Below are 15,590 nucleotides of genomic sequence, written 5' to 3' on the forward strand. Positions count from 1 at the left end.
AGACACTGCAAACATACTCACTGGTGATTCTCACTGCTCGGTCAGTGCGGAAATCTTCTGTATCTGGCTCATCAAGGTCATCCAGGAAATTGTATTCTGGGTCGTCGTCGTCATCTGCCTCATCTGGAGAAAAGGTGTTCAAATACTTATTCTCAACTCTAAATTCACAACTCTGGTAAAAATTAACATTGCCAGCACCACCGGGGTCTATTCTAATAAAGTAGATGTATTCTTAACTTTTTACAGAACTTCCTCTATTTTCCTTGGTACCTTTGCACAGATAATTCCCTACAGCTAAGTTATGTCACCGATTCTCTCCAACAAGCCAGAATGCCACCTTTCTCCAGGACCTCTCAGTATGCAGCCAGAGTCACACGACTGAACATATAATCTCCAAAATCTCATTCTGTGTCATGCTGCACATGAAAACAATACTTTTTGTAAAAGCTATTTGTGCAAAGACATTGACAGTAAAAAAAGAAATGACAGTAATCCCCAATAGCGAATGATAAATTATGATGCTTTAACATGACAAAATAGGATATGCATGCAACATGTTAACATGTAACCATTCCATAGATGTTCAATCCATATAGGAAAAAAGTACAACACAATACAATACACACATAATAATCACAAATATGAAATGGCGATATCCCTGTATCAATAAATATTGGGCATTGTCAAATAACCACAAACATACACAAAAGTAATACACATGTACTACTTTTGGGCAGTAGAAATTTAGAATTTTTTTCCTCATAATTTTCTTCCATGTTAATGTTGTATCTTTTCAAATCCTAAGTAAAAGCAGTGGAGTCATTGAATTAAGGAACGGTTACATTGAGGTAATTTCGTTTTTGAAATCTTTACAGACTTAGATGTATAATAGGACTCTCTGTAACAATGGAAATGTCCTATGTATATTTTATAATAGGGAGCCACTAGCAGATGTGAGTATTAAGAACCTGGAATGTGACTGAGGGACTAAAAAAAATAAAATTTCCCAAAAGCAAACACCAAAAAATCTTACCACTGTGTAGCAAAACAAAAGAGGTTGATGCAATTTTTTAATGTCACTTTATAATGGAGAAATGTCCATATTATTACATGAGGGGGGAAAAAGCAGTGACTTTGTGTATTTTCTTCTGTGGTGGGACAAATCCTTGAGATAAATACATGCCTGGGTCCATGAAAAGTCTACGGAACTACTTTGAAAGACGCACACATGCAATGAACAGGGAAGTGTAGAATGGGTTTCCGAGGTTTTAGTTTCTGGTGGATGGAAACTGCTAACTTTGGAGGGGCAGTTGAGCTCTTTGACCACTGGACCACTAAAGATCCTACAGGAGCATACACTTTGATAGCAACTCAACAACCTCATCTAAAATTAAAAGTATACTTAATGCATTAGGCCAGGTTGACTAGAGAAACAAATCCAGTGACATGTATGTGTAAGAAAGAACTTTATATCAGGAAGTAATTGCATATTAGAAAAAATCCCAGCCCAGTCCAACTCAAGTCCTTAAGTCTGACACTAGTCCGTAAGTCCCTCTCCAGACTCACGAAGCCACAAGCAGTGATGTACAATGCAGAAACATCAATGGCCGGTGGGTGCAAAGTCCCGTAGATCCAATAGAGGTGGCTCTAGCAGTTGTCAATGACTTGATAGTAGGATGGGGGTTGAGAGTTGGGACGTGGAGGCTGGCCTCCAGAGAGCCATTTAGCTTGATCTTGCCTCGAAAGGAGGTCATCAAGGTGAGACCTGATTGACAGGCTAAACTCCACCCATATATTCTTACGACTGCCATGTTGGCACCAAAAAAACCTATCACACCTAACAATGGGCCATGCACCCTGTCATTCACACAGGTTTTATTTTCTGACCAAGTAATTATGTTCCTTTATCCCTAGCACAAAGCCTTGTACAGGAAAATACTAATTAAACATTTGCAAATGCTTTCATTGGGAACAGCAGCATAGGAAAGCTCATGAACTTATTATTCTTCCCTTCACTTATTCTGATATTCCTAGCCTCACCTATCCAATCATTGATTCAGCTTGTTTGCTATTCAAACTTTAATAAATAAAGTTTACACCATTATTCTTTTCAACACATAAAATCGATGGCACTCTAAAGAAATGAGAAAAAATTAAAGATGTTTGCTCTGTTAGTTGTTCGTAATTAGATTTAGTAGAACATGATGATTCATAAATAAGAACAATGAATTTAGCTACATACAGATAAAGTGAGAGTGGGTGATTGTATTCATTAAAAACACAAACCCATGATTCACTTTTATATATTAATAATTTTGTGTAACCATCAGTCTTCCAAAGCACCAGTATCCGAACATTTGGTCACACTGAAGAGAATCACGTGGAAACCCCCACGGTAGCTTGGATTCCATCAAAAGAAGGTGCTATCACCTGGAGGCAATGACTAAGACAATCTCTTCTACCTCCTAAATCTAGAGAAATGCAGTGCATAACACAATTAATGACGCATGATTTTCACTGCAGCACACGTTTGAAAACAAATCATTGAAGATAAATTCAACGTTCATATGTTTATAAAGTGGGAACTTTACATTTAAACACAAATCAGAGTGTATGGTAGGGGCTCTTATCCCTTGTACAGCTGGTTTGATCTGACCGATCTTCTTTCCTTACATTATTCTATGAGGTGTTGCGGACCAAAGGGCCCATGAAGAAACGGCTTCCCTATCGATTTCACACAGCAACAGGAGTGGGCAAGTGCTCAGACCAGGGCACTCTAAACGAACTGTTCTCTTGGGTTTCTCCAAGCGGACTCTTTCGGGGGCACCTTTCTAAAGTGGGGACAAGGAGAAGAAAGGGAACAGGGAGTGCTTCTGGTTACAGTCTCGGCCTTTCAGAGAAAAGATGGGACTAACATATGTACAAGGTAACAGTTTTCGTAAAAAGGAGGGAAGGATGCTCTTAACAGTGCCCTAGTTCCACTGCCCTGCCCGAATTCTGCTGCATTTGTGATCAGCATGTCAGAATTAGGACTTTCTCATTTGCATTCTAAAGAATCTTTACAATTGGCACAATGAACCTGGGTAAAGTCAGTGAACCCCTCAGAAATCTGAAGCAAAATGATGTGGACATTTATGTGTAAGCAAAGAGATTTTTTTAGCTTTCCGAATTCCCCTAAATGATTTTTTGTCTGTCTTAAAAGTCTATTTTGTTACTAGTGTCCCTATTCTTTTTAAAGCTTTTAAAATAAATGGATGAAAATTTACAGAGGAAGTTGGTTTTCTTTAAAAATGATTCTTTACCCAAAAAGGTAGTTAAAAAGAAAATCTAACTACTCATTAAGGGTAAATTGTAAGTCAACACAAAATTAAATTCAATTATCCAAAAACACCCCATTCTTTAAGCTTCCAATTACTGAAAGGCTTACTACAAATATACTGGATGTGAAAATAATGAGCATAAACAAAACCACTTACCTTCATTTCCCACATCATCATTAATGAGACCCCCTAGCCACATTTTCCAGTCCTCATCGTCTGCTGTATTGGGGTCATACATGTCTGGGGTGATGTCTGGAGCTTGGAGCTTGGCCTCTAGTTGCCCCAGGGGGACGTTTTTTAGGGGCCTCTTAGAACGAGTTCGGAATGCTATAAGGCTGTCATCCAAGGTCTAATCAATGGAGAAGGGGAAAAAATGTGCCACTGAATGACTATGCTTCCAAATTCTCCAAACCACATCATCGTCTCTGTGTTTCTATTCTTAACTTAAACCATACGATTTCTCTTCTAAACAATTTGAGCTTTTTTCTATTTCGGAACTTTAAGAAAATGACATCATTCTGAAATCAACTTTTTTTTTTTAAATCAACATTTCAAGACCATTTACAAAGGTTTTCTTGAGAAACAATCCACAGACTATAAAATTCACTCTTTTAAGGTGTATAATTGAACCGATTTTAGCACAAAGAGTTACACAAGCCTTAAACTTATCTTAATTTCATAATATATATATATTTAATACTTTTATTGGGGGCCTGTACAACTCTTATCACAACCCATACATCCATCGATTACGTCAAGCACATTTGTACATTTGTTGCCATCATCATTTTCAATACATTTTCTTTCTACTTGAGCCCTTGGTATCAGCTTCTCAATTTTCTCCCTCCACCCCCGACCCTTCCTCCCTCATGAACCCTTGATAATTTATAAATTATTATTATTCTTTCATGTCTTAACACTGACCGATGTCTTCCTTCACCCAACCACTTTTATGTTGTCTATCCCCCTGGGAGGGGATTATAGGTAGATCATTGTGATCCGTTCCCCCTTACCCTTACCCTCCCTGGTATGGCTATTCTCAATATTGGTCCTGAGGAGTTTATCTGTCCTGGATTCCCTGTGATTCCAGCATTTATCTGTACCTGTGTACATGCTCTGGTCTAGTCAGATTTGTAAGGTGAATTGGGGTCATCATGGTAGTGAAGGGGAGGGAATAATTCAAGAACTAGAGATAAGGTGTATGTTTCATTGGTGCTATACTGCACCCTCGTCTCCTCCCTGCGACCCTTCTGTAAAGGGATGTCTAATTGCTACAGATGGGCTTTGTGTGTCTACTCTGTACTCCCCCTCATTCACAATGATATCATTTTTTGTTGTGGGTCTTTGATGCCTGATGCCCGATCCTATCGACACCTCGTGATCACACAGGCTGGTGTGCTTCTTGCATGTGGGCTTTGTTGCTTCTCAGCTAGACGGTCACTTGTTTATCTTCAAGCCTTTAAGACCCCAGATGCTATAACTTTTGCTAGCCAGGCACCACCAGCTTTCTTCACCACATTTGCTTATCCACCCACTTTGTCTTCAGCGATCATGTCGGGAAGTTGAGCATCATGGAATGCCAGGTTATTAGAACAAAGTGTTCTTGCATCGAGGGAGTACTTGAGTAGAGAGGCCCAATGTCCATCTGCTACCTTAATACTAAACCTATAAATATTTGTACATAGATCTATTTCCCCATCATCATATATAAATATATTTGCATACGTACATGCCTGTATTTAGACCTCTATAAGTGCCCTTTGCCTCCTAGTTCTAATCATCAGCTTTCTATGATGTTCTAAGGTTTTCCTACCAGGCCGGTGAAAAAATGCTTGACTTACAACTGAAAAATGTAAAATACTGAATGAACTAACTTCCAAGAGGTCAGCTAATTTAAAAATCTTGTTTTGAGTGAATAATTAGTGTGGGTGATGGCAGGGAATAATTTTTTGTCAAACCATTTATTTAACAGATGCATACTCAGTGGTTGAAATTATGATAGCACAAGAAAAGTTCCCTGTGAAATGTACAGTCTAAATACCTGAACAAATAATAATTGAAGATAGTAGTAAATGTGGGGCGCCATTTTGACCTTGAGTTAATGCCCTCACTCATCTGGATAATGTATCTGTGTCTTTGCGTTCTTTGTCTTTTTTAAGACTTAATAAATGTTCTCCCTAAATTGAAAAAATTATAATAATGTTATGTGTTAGCAACCAAATAAATAAAAGGAAATAAGATAATTGACTTTTAAAGTACTTTAAATAGAAAAATTGAGAAAAGCCTCCTTGAGATGTTCTGAATGGTTAGAAGGAATTAGCAATGTATGAGACAGGAAAAGAAAGTTCTATTGCAAGGAAACAGCTCATTCAAAGTTCCCAACATGTGGGTATGTGAAGGAACAGAAATGGGCCAAAGCTTAGCGATCATGAGAGAGTAGTAGTAATGAGGTCCCATTGCTAGGTATGTGCTATATGATGAAATCCTTGAGAAACCATGTTGAAGAATTTAAATTCTATTTTAACCACTGAAGCTCTTTTGGTTAATCATTAACTAGTGGGTAGATACACATTAACTTCAGTGAAAGGAAAGGCAAAAGAAATGATGCTAGTTAGATAAAAAACCCAAAAATGATAGAATTTAACAAACACATACAAGAAACTTTTTGTGATAGTTTTCTGAAGAATGTTAAAACTTTTCTTTGGGCTAAAGGGATGAAACTGAGAGAGGAAACAGAATTCAGCTAGGAGGTTGTTGAAGTAGTCCAAGGGCCAAGTTCCCAGTGTGATCCACAGATTCTGTGCACTCCCAATTAAAAACTGACTGTAACCAATTGAGTTGTGTCCTCTACAAAAAATATATCTGTGTCTGTGTTTATACAGACAGTCCCTGGAATATAAATTAATTTTATTCCTAAGTCTGTCTCTTAAGTCAGATTTGTACATAAGTTGGAACATTTAGGTATAGTTCATAGTTCATGCTAGCCAAATGTTTTAGTATGTAATGTACCTTTCTGGGGAGCCCTGGTGGTACAGTCGTTGCGAGTTTGACTGTGATCTGCAAGGTCAGCAGTTCAAAACCACCAGCCACTCCACAGGAGAAAAGACAGGGCTTTCTACTCCTGTAAAGAATTAGTCTTGGAAACTCACAAGGGCAGCTCTGCTCAGTGCTGTAGGGTTGCTGTGAGTTGGCATCAACTCCATGGCAGTGAGCTTTTTGTTGTCTGTTTTATACCTTTCTACATGTAAACACATTTGAAAAAATCCTTACTTTGGGGAATTGATTAGTATACCTGAAAGAATTTTGTAACATGTCCTGATAGACAACTCAACTCTGAGCATGTCTCACTTGCATTAAGGACTTGCTAACTTCTTTAATGAATCCTTTAATCTTGGACTTGGCAGTTCGACACTGTTCTACAGGGTTGCTGTTACTCGGAATCAACTCATTGCCACTAAGTTTGGGATTTTTGGATACATTGTTGATGGGAATGTACGACAGGGCAGCTACTTATGGGAAGCAGTTTGGCAGTACCTCTAAATGTTAAACAGAGTTCATACGTGACTAATTCCACACCAAATTTACTACCGTTAAGTTGACCCTGATCCATAGTGACCTTATAGGACTGAGGAGAGCTGCCACTGTGAGTTTCCAAGACTGTAACTCTTTAAAAGGAGTTGAAAGCCCTGTCTCTCCTGGGGAGCGTCTAGTGGTTTCCAACTGCTCACTTTGTAGATCGCAGCCCAATGCATACCTACTGTGTTACCAGGGCACCTAGTAGTTCCATGCCAGAAGTGAAAATATTTGTCCACATAAAAAGTTTTAGACAAATGTCTCCAGCGGCATTATTCATAATACCCAATTATTGGGGGTGGGGGGTGGGGTGTAAAACTCATGAATTGATCAAATGTGTATGTCTATATACAAAGGAATATTATTTGGCAATAAAAAATAAGGAAGTGTTGATACATGTTACTACATGTATAAGTCCTGAAAATGTCGTGCTGTTTGAAAGAAGTCAACAAAATGTATGATTCATTTTCTATGATATGTCTAGAAGAGGCAAATCCATAGAGACAAAGGAGGCTCATGGTTAATGGGCAGAAAGTAGAAGGGCAATGGACAATGTCTGCTAGTGGGTATTGGATTTATTTTTGGAGGGATACAAATATTATGAAATTGAAGACAAACAAGCAGCCATCTAGCTGAAAAGCAATAAAGTCCACATGCAAGAAGCACACCAGCCTGTGGGATCATGAGGTGTCGGTAGGATCGGGTATCAGGCATCAAAGACCCAGAACAAAAATGATATCATTGTGAATGAGGGGGAGTACGGAGTAGAGACACAAAGCCCATCTATAGGCAATTGGACATCCCCTTACAGAAGGGTCACGGGGAGATGAGCCAGTCAGGGTGCAGCATATCACCAATGAAACATTTCTCTAGTTCTTGAATGATTCCCTCCCCTCCACTATCATGACCCCAATTCACCTTACAAATCCAGCTAGACCAGAGCATGTACACCGGTACAGATAAGAGCTGGAAATACAGGGAATCCAGGACAGATAAACTCCTCAAGACCAACATTGAGAGTAGCCATACCAGGAGGGTAAGGGTGAGGTGGGTGAGGAAGGGGGAATGGATCACAATGATCTAACTATAATCCCCTCCCAGGGGAATGGCCAACATAAAACTGGGTGAAGGGAGACCAGTCAGTGTTAAGACATGAAAGAATAATAATAATTTATAAATTATCAAGGGCTCGTGAGGGAGGGAGGGTGAGGGAAAATTGAGAAGCTGATACCAAGGGCTCAAGTAGAAAGAAAATGTATTGAAAATGATGATGGCAACAAATGGACAAAAGTGCTTGACATAATCGATGAATGTATGGGTTGTGATAAGGGTTGAATGATGCCCAAGTAAAATGATCTTTTTTAAAAGAAAGCTGATGATTAATTACAAAATCATCAATTGATGGTGACCACAATGATTGTTTCAGTGAAGAACCATTAATGGAAGCTAACACCAGCAGGTGAAAGGTAATATTTGCCCTCTTATTTATTAATTAATTAAAAATGGAAAAACCAACAGGACACCATTTTAACTAAGCAATCAAAGTTAACTTTACCATAAAAGCAGTGAACAAGACAGATGCCATGTTTCCAAGATATAGCCTTGAGAAAACATCAGAGAAATCCAAATTTTGGAATATTCTACAAAATAATTACCTGGACTCTTCAAAGATATCAGGTTATGAGAAACAAATGGTTGAGAAACTTTCCATTAAAGGAGAAAAAGAAACAAGATAACTGCATACAATCTGCAAGCTTGCACCTCCTATATAACACCTGCTCTGTTGGTGGCCAAGCGTCTTCGGTCAGAATTTATTTGCAAATATGTGCATACATTCTTTGAGTGAACATAGTTTAGAATCAAAGTGCTAATGATTAGAAGAAACACCAGAAATGTGAGGAACAACACTGCAGAGGAATATAGTACAGGCTGACCAGAGGTTTCTTTATCTCCCTTGTGTTCTTTGAGGATGGTTATAGTTATTTGTGGGCTTGGTGGTGAAGAACCAACAATAAATTGGTGCTGGATAAAAGAGTCTTATTTTTCATTGTGGCAGCCTGCTATTTTTATAACATGGTGATTGAGTTGAACACAACCAAAGTACGGTAACTGATCTCCCCTTCTTCCTGGATGAGTGGCCAGATGATAAACTGCTGATGTCAGCACCCTTGAACATCTCCAAATAATGTTTGGCTAGCTCAGAAGCAACAAAGCCCACATGGAAGAACATATGATCCTGTGTGATCACGAGGTGTCGAAGGGATCACTGAAGACAAATGGGTGCATAAGCAAATGTGGCGAAGAAAGCTGATGGTGCCCAGCTATCAAAAAGTATAGCGTCTGGGGTCTTAAAGGCTTGAAGGTAATCAAGTGGCCATCAAGCTCAGAAGCAACAAAGCCCACATGGAAGAAGCACACCAGCCTGTGCGATTACGAGGTGTCGAAAGGATCAGGTACAAGGCATCATCAGAACAAAAAAATCTTACCATAGTGAATGAATGATGGGGGGAGTGCGGAGTGGAGACCCAAAGCCCATTAGTAGGCCACTGGAGATCCCCTTGCAGAGGGGTCTCGGGGAGGAGATGAGACAGACTGGGTGCGATGTAACAATGATGAAAAATACAACTTTCCTCTAGTTCCTAAATGCTTCCTCCCCGCCCCCACTATCATGATCTGAATTCTACCTTGCAAGTCTGGCTAGACCAGAGGATGTACACTGGTACAGATAGGAACTGGAAACACAGGGAATCCAGGGCAGATGATCCCTTCAGGTCCAGTGGTGTGAGTAGCGATACTGGGAGGGTAGAGGGAGAGTGGGTTGGAAAGAGGGAACCGATTACAAGGAACTATATGTGACCACCTCCCTGGGGAACGGACAACAGAAAAGTGGGTGAAGGGAGACGTCAGACAGTGCAAGATATGACAAAATAATAATTTATAAGTTATCAAGGGTTCAGAGGGAGAGGGGAGCAGGGAGGGAGTGGGGAAATGAGGACCTAATGCCAGGGGCTTAAGTCGAGGCAAATGTTTTGAGAATGATGAGGGCAATGAATGTACAAATGTGCTTTACACACTGATGTATGTATGGATTGTGATAAGAGTTGTATGAGCCCCTAATAAGACACTTAGAAAAAAAATAAAAAAAAAAAAGTTTGGCTACTGCTTCTGTTCGAAATGACGCTGTGTTCTGGTTGTGACCCAGAGTGATGAAGTGCCAATGGGCATCTTTTCTCCATGGAGCTCTTGCCATTTACACGTCACAGATCAGGTAAAATGATAGGTCAAGTGTGCTGCTTGCCTCCACTTGATCATGTTTACATGAATCCAATGGTTTGTTTAGGTTGGATTTCAATCTATAATCTAGGTTGGACCCTAGATCCGAAAAAGGTTTTTTTTTCCTTAAGCTATAAAGGACATTACTGCGATAACTATCAAGAACTTTAATGAGAATCTTAAATGATTTTATATATATGATAGCATTGGTATGTGATAACATAAGAAAATGTCCACATCTTTAGGGAATTCACATGGCATTATACAAGGATAGAGGACATCATGTCTGTATGATGAAATGTGTGTGGGTACAGTGAGAGAAAGAAGGCTGGAGAATGATAAAGCAATTATAGTAAAATGTTATTATTCGGGGTACCTGGGTAAAGGTTAATCTTATACTCTATACACAAAATTGTTCTCTGACAAATTCCTTATAACTTCCTAAGAGGCTGCCATGTTCACAATAAACTAAACAAAACCCCTTGCCACAGTCAATTCTGACTCACAGTGAGCCTACATGAGAGAGTAGAACTGTTTCTTAGGGTTTTTGAGACTGTAAATCTTTACTGGAGCAGAGAGCCACATGTTTCTCCTGAGGAGCAGTTAGTGGGTTTACCCATCAACCTTATGGTTAGTAGCAGCTCAAACCTTAACCCACTACACTGCCAAGGCTCTTGCTACAATAAACCAGCACAGCCCAGAAAGTGTGTTAACTATCGATTTCCTAGTTTTTTGTTACAACACCGTAGCTTTCCCGCGCTCTCCAACTGTGCATCATGAGCTAGTCTATGTGGCTCTATCAATGATAGACTGAAATCATGTTTACTTGGAAAGAATCCACGCAGACAGGACTGGAAGCCAGCTCCTCATCCACCGCATGCAGCTTCTCCATGAAAGTGCTGTCCTTCATCTGCTTTGGCTTTGGAGGGGGTGGGGGCCCCATGGGCACCGTCTCCACACTGATGTGCCTCACGGCCGGCGTGGTGGCTTTCTCAGCCTGATTAAAAGAGCAGATGCTTTACAAAACAAGGAGTGAGGAAAGAGGTCTTCCTTCTACCCTAAAGATCTTTTTCTTCACATTTAGATAGAGGCACAATACACAAAGGCACCGTCAAGATTTAATCCCATTAGGTTTCATTCTATTTTCAGTGAAGCCAACAGGATACTACTTGGGTTACCAAAAGACGAGAAATGTAGTAAAAATGGCATATGGCAATATAAGAAAAAATAGGTATGTGGGAAAAGACCGGTAGGGGAGATAAAGACGCTCTTGTAGTTTCATACCCTCAGCTCACAAATTCTGAGATGATTAATGGGATGATGACTGATCTTGCATCATCCTTGGCAAAGGGTGACACACAGTCCACAGTCACTGCAGAGATTCACAGGTCAACTACTCTATTTACCCAGTCATCTCCAATGCATCTCTTTTGTGTGATGCTGATTACCTCTGAGAACATGCCGGCCTCCTCATCTGTCTCAGTCATCTCAGAAGACTGCCTCAATTTGGATTTCTTTGCTCCACGAGGAGAAGAAGCAGTGCTTTCCACGTCACTTTCCAACAAACTCTAAAAATCAAAAACAATTCACTTTTACATTTATGCCCTTGTTCCAATGAGTTTGAAGTACCTCAAAAAAATAAATGTCACAAAAGTAGCAATCAATCAGCCAGAGGAAGCAAAAAAGAACCTGCTCAATACTCCACTTCATGAAATGATCATCGAAGATAAGGGTGCTACAGCAAAGTGTGATGAAGAAAGCAGATGGCGTCCAGCTCTCAATCAGAATAGTGTCTGGGCTCTTAAAGGCTTGTATTAAAAAAAGCAGCCATCTAAGCAAGGAGTCAACTATGCCCACTTGGAAGAATCACACAAGTTTGTGTGATCCAAAGATGTCAATAACCAAAATCAAATATGACAAAGGGCAAGTATCAGAGCCTAAATTGAGAACACCCAATTTGTAGAAGGCCGTGGCAGAGAGTGGGCACCCAACCCATCTGCAGAGTCTCTAGCCTGATTAAGCCACTGACAGCTGCCTACGGGATTCTTCTAGTGCAAGTATCTCTTGCTTGTTCCATGACAAAATCCCCTGCCTTCCCTTTCAAATATTCATGGTCTTCTTTTCGTTCATACCCACTATTTGCATTTTCACCTCTGTATTATTATTAGTTTATCCTTACCACTTTATTAGTTTCTGTTTTTTACTATTTCTGTTGTGTTTTCCAGTTTGCGAAGCATAGGAGTAGAGGCACAGAGGTAAGAACTGATGCAAGGGTTTATAGGGGAGGTAGGTGTGGATGTGAGAGACAGGGAAGGTGAGGAGTTTGGGGGAGCAAACAATGTATGTGGAAGGCAGGTGGGAGCACTCTAGAACTGATGGTGATTACACAGCTCATTTGAAAAGTGATTTAACCATGGGGGGGGATGAAAATGTTCTAAAATTGATTGAGGTAATGATTGTGACTGAACTACTGAATTGTGTCATATGTGAATTAAGTGCCAATAAAACTGTAAAAAAATAAAAAACAATTAAACTGTAAAGAGTGGTTCAATACCCAAAATGGTGGGGTTACAGATCAGGTCTCTATCCTCATCAGCCCTGGAAGTTTTGTAAACTTGTACGGTTTTGGTTTAAATTATTTTAATATGCAAAGACCACATTGAGGGTGGAATATTGCACAGCAACGAAAATGAACATTTGACAAAATAATAATAATTTATAAATTATCAAGGGTTCATGAGGGACGGGGGGGCAGGGAGGGAAGGGAAAAATGAGGAGCTGATACCAAGGGCTCAAGTAGAAAGCAAATGTTTTGCGAATGATGAGAGCAACAGTGCTTGACACAATGGATGTATGTATGGATTGTGATAAGAGTTGTACGAGCCGGGAGCGGGGAGCGGGGAGGGAGGGGAAAAATGAGGAACTAATGCCGGGGGTTTAAGTGGAGAGAAAATGTTTTGAGAATGATGTACAAATGTGTTTTACACAATTGATGTGTGTATGGATTGTGATGAGTTGTATGAGCCCCTAATAAAATGATTTAAAAAAAAAAGAGTTGTACGAGCCCCCAATAAAATGATTTTAAAAAAACAACAAAGAAAATGAACACTTAACAGGATGACTAGTTCTCAAAAGCATAATGCTGAACTAAAAGTAGCCCAACAAGACTCTGTATCTCTGTTCATTCACACAAGGTTCAGAAACAGTAAAACTGACCCGAAGTGTTCAGGAATGTATACCTAGGTAGCAAAATTATAAAGAAAAGCAAGAAAAAGACTATCAAACTTGGGATAATTGTTATCTTTTGGCTGGAAGGAGGTGATTGTGATTAGGAAGGTTACACAGTGGGGTATCCTGGTAATGTTACAATTCTTTTACAATAACTTATTAAAATGTAATCATTTTTGTTCTTGCACATATCTGTGTTACATTATACAACATTAAAAAATTTTAAAAATAAGGAACTAGGAAGAGCAGAAAAATACTTAACAGTCTTGATTTGTGTAAAGAGCAGAATAGAGATTTGGATTTCAATCCTTTGTACAGAATGGAAGACACATTTTTAAGAAGGCATAGCAGGCCACCTTATTGAGGTAAATGTTTCTTATAATATAATACCATAATCTTAGGATAGTATTTAACATTCACCTCTTCAGCAGTCTCATCTTCTTCTTCATCATCTGGGTGGTACTCTTCATCTGACGAATCATCTTCTTCGAGGTGGATATCCACAAACTGAGGAGGCTACATACGTACAATTAGAGAAAAATGAAGGAACATAAAACACAGATCATATGGATTTGAGAAAATGAAGGAAAGAAAAGAGGGGTAGGTGAAAACATTTTCTAAGACTAAAATGCATTGCTAGAAACGAAAGCTGGACATACTATAGGAGGGACCACTGAGTCGTGGGAGTACATCATGCTTGGTACAGTAGAAGGGCAGTGAACAAGAGGAAAGCCCTCAGGGAGATAGACTGAGACAGTGGCTACAACAATGGGCTCAAACCAGGCAGTGTTTCATTCTGTGGGACACAGGGTCATTATGAGTTGGGACTGACTTGAAGGCACCTAACAATAATAACAAAATAAATAAATAAACAAGCCCAAGGAAGAGGCTAAAGAAATTCCTGGCGTGATTACAAACCTAAGAATAATGGAATAGAAAATACTGAAGTTGAAAATAAAACAAAAATTCAGGTAAAAAATAAAAGTAACAAATAGCAGTGTTTAGGTTTCAGAAATTATAAGTCTTTCTGGTAAAGAATAAGAATTATTGCTTCCAAATTTACCTTAATTTCGTTGGCCTTCTTAATAGGTGAAATATTCCATGTTGGAATTACCTACCAATAAAGAATATGAACAAGTAAGTTCTTCTATGAAGCAAACCGTTTTTCATTTTCACTTCCTCTTCACCACAACTGAGTCATCTGCATAACATGTGGTAGCAGTGACCCTCAGGGTACTGATTATCCCAAGAGTGTACTCGTATATACTTTTCAGAGCTCGTTAAAAGAAAATGATAGAGGAGTGTATTGCTGTTGTTACCAGAACTTGCTAAGACTGTGCTAGATCTATAAAAACAGAAAAGAGTATCTTTCCTTTTTGTTTTATGGCACAGCTGTTGGTTCCCATTGGATAATGGTTGTAAACACTATTTGTAAACCAAAAAGACTAAACAAACCTAATAAGATATTATAGGTTACAGTAGCTTTTTCACACCAGTAGTTTTTAAAATTCAATTATGATAATATAAATCCAACACAACTTCGCCTCCATAAAGCCAGTTACAAAAACCTCATATGGAAAGATTTAGGGATGAAGCACTATATTGTCTGCAACTTATTTTCAAGTAGCACAGGATAAAACAATAGACAGATACGGAAAAATGCAATCAAATATGGTAAAATGTTTTAGTTTTAATCTGGCAAAAACTCAGACTCATTGTAATAATATTTCAGATTTTCTTTATGAAAAATTTTGCTAATACAGTTGGGGAAATTAAAATAAAATTTTAAGAACTCTTATGTGTTGCAAACAAAATGTCATTGGGTTACATAATTTCTTGACCATATAACTTTGACTCACCCAAAACCATTAACCAAATTTAACTTCATAAAGACAGTCTCCAACCCTCTGTGGAGGTAAGCCCATTATCCAGTGAAAAAAATGAAGGGATTCAGGTCTATATGCCTTTCCTTCTCTGCTTCTGAACCAATCAGTTCCTCTACTCTAAATCCATCATGAAAGCTAGTCAAAATTTGGAAGTGTTAGAACCATTGTATTAAGCATTAAGAAGCATAGACCTAAACTCTGGTCCTTGCTCTCAAAGTATAATCTTGGTTTGCCAAATTTCTCAACACCCATGTTTAGTTAACACAATCTAGGTCCTGAAGCCCATCTGTAGACCACTGGACACTCCACC

At 39.0% G+C, this 15,590-nt stretch overlaps 1 protein-coding gene across 4 annotated transcripts in view; it reads right to left on the reverse strand.

Moving 5' to 3' along the window:
• Positions 1-15,590, reverse strand: part of GON4L (gon-4 like) — an 89,608-nt gene that overhangs the window by 38,425 nt on the left and 35,593 nt on the right. For all 4 annotated transcript variants that reach the window (XM_045298331.1, XM_045298330.1, XM_045298329.1 and 1 more), the window contains 6 exons: positions 14,458-14,508; positions 13,815-13,910; positions 11,615-11,734; positions 10,993-11,163; positions 3,477-3,669; positions 22-123 (listed from right to left, as the gene is read on the reverse strand). In XM_045298331.1, coding sequence (XP_045154266.1) covers positions 22-123; positions 3,477-3,669; positions 10,993-11,163; positions 11,615-11,734; positions 13,815-13,910; positions 14,458-14,508 — 733 coding nt within the window. The remainder of the gene's footprint in view (positions 1-21; positions 124-3,476; positions 3,670-10,992; positions 11,164-11,614; positions 11,735-13,814; positions 13,911-14,457; positions 14,509-15,590) is intronic.

Source organism: Echinops telfairi, unplaced genomic scaffold, assembly GCF_000313985.2.
Source record: "Echinops telfairi isolate 266 unplaced genomic scaffold, ASM31398v2 ScPeMD7_7425;HRSCAF=8463, whole genome shotgun sequence".
Taxonomy (NCBI): Eukaryota; Metazoa; Chordata; class Mammalia; order Afrosoricida; family Tenrecidae; genus Echinops; species Echinops telfairi.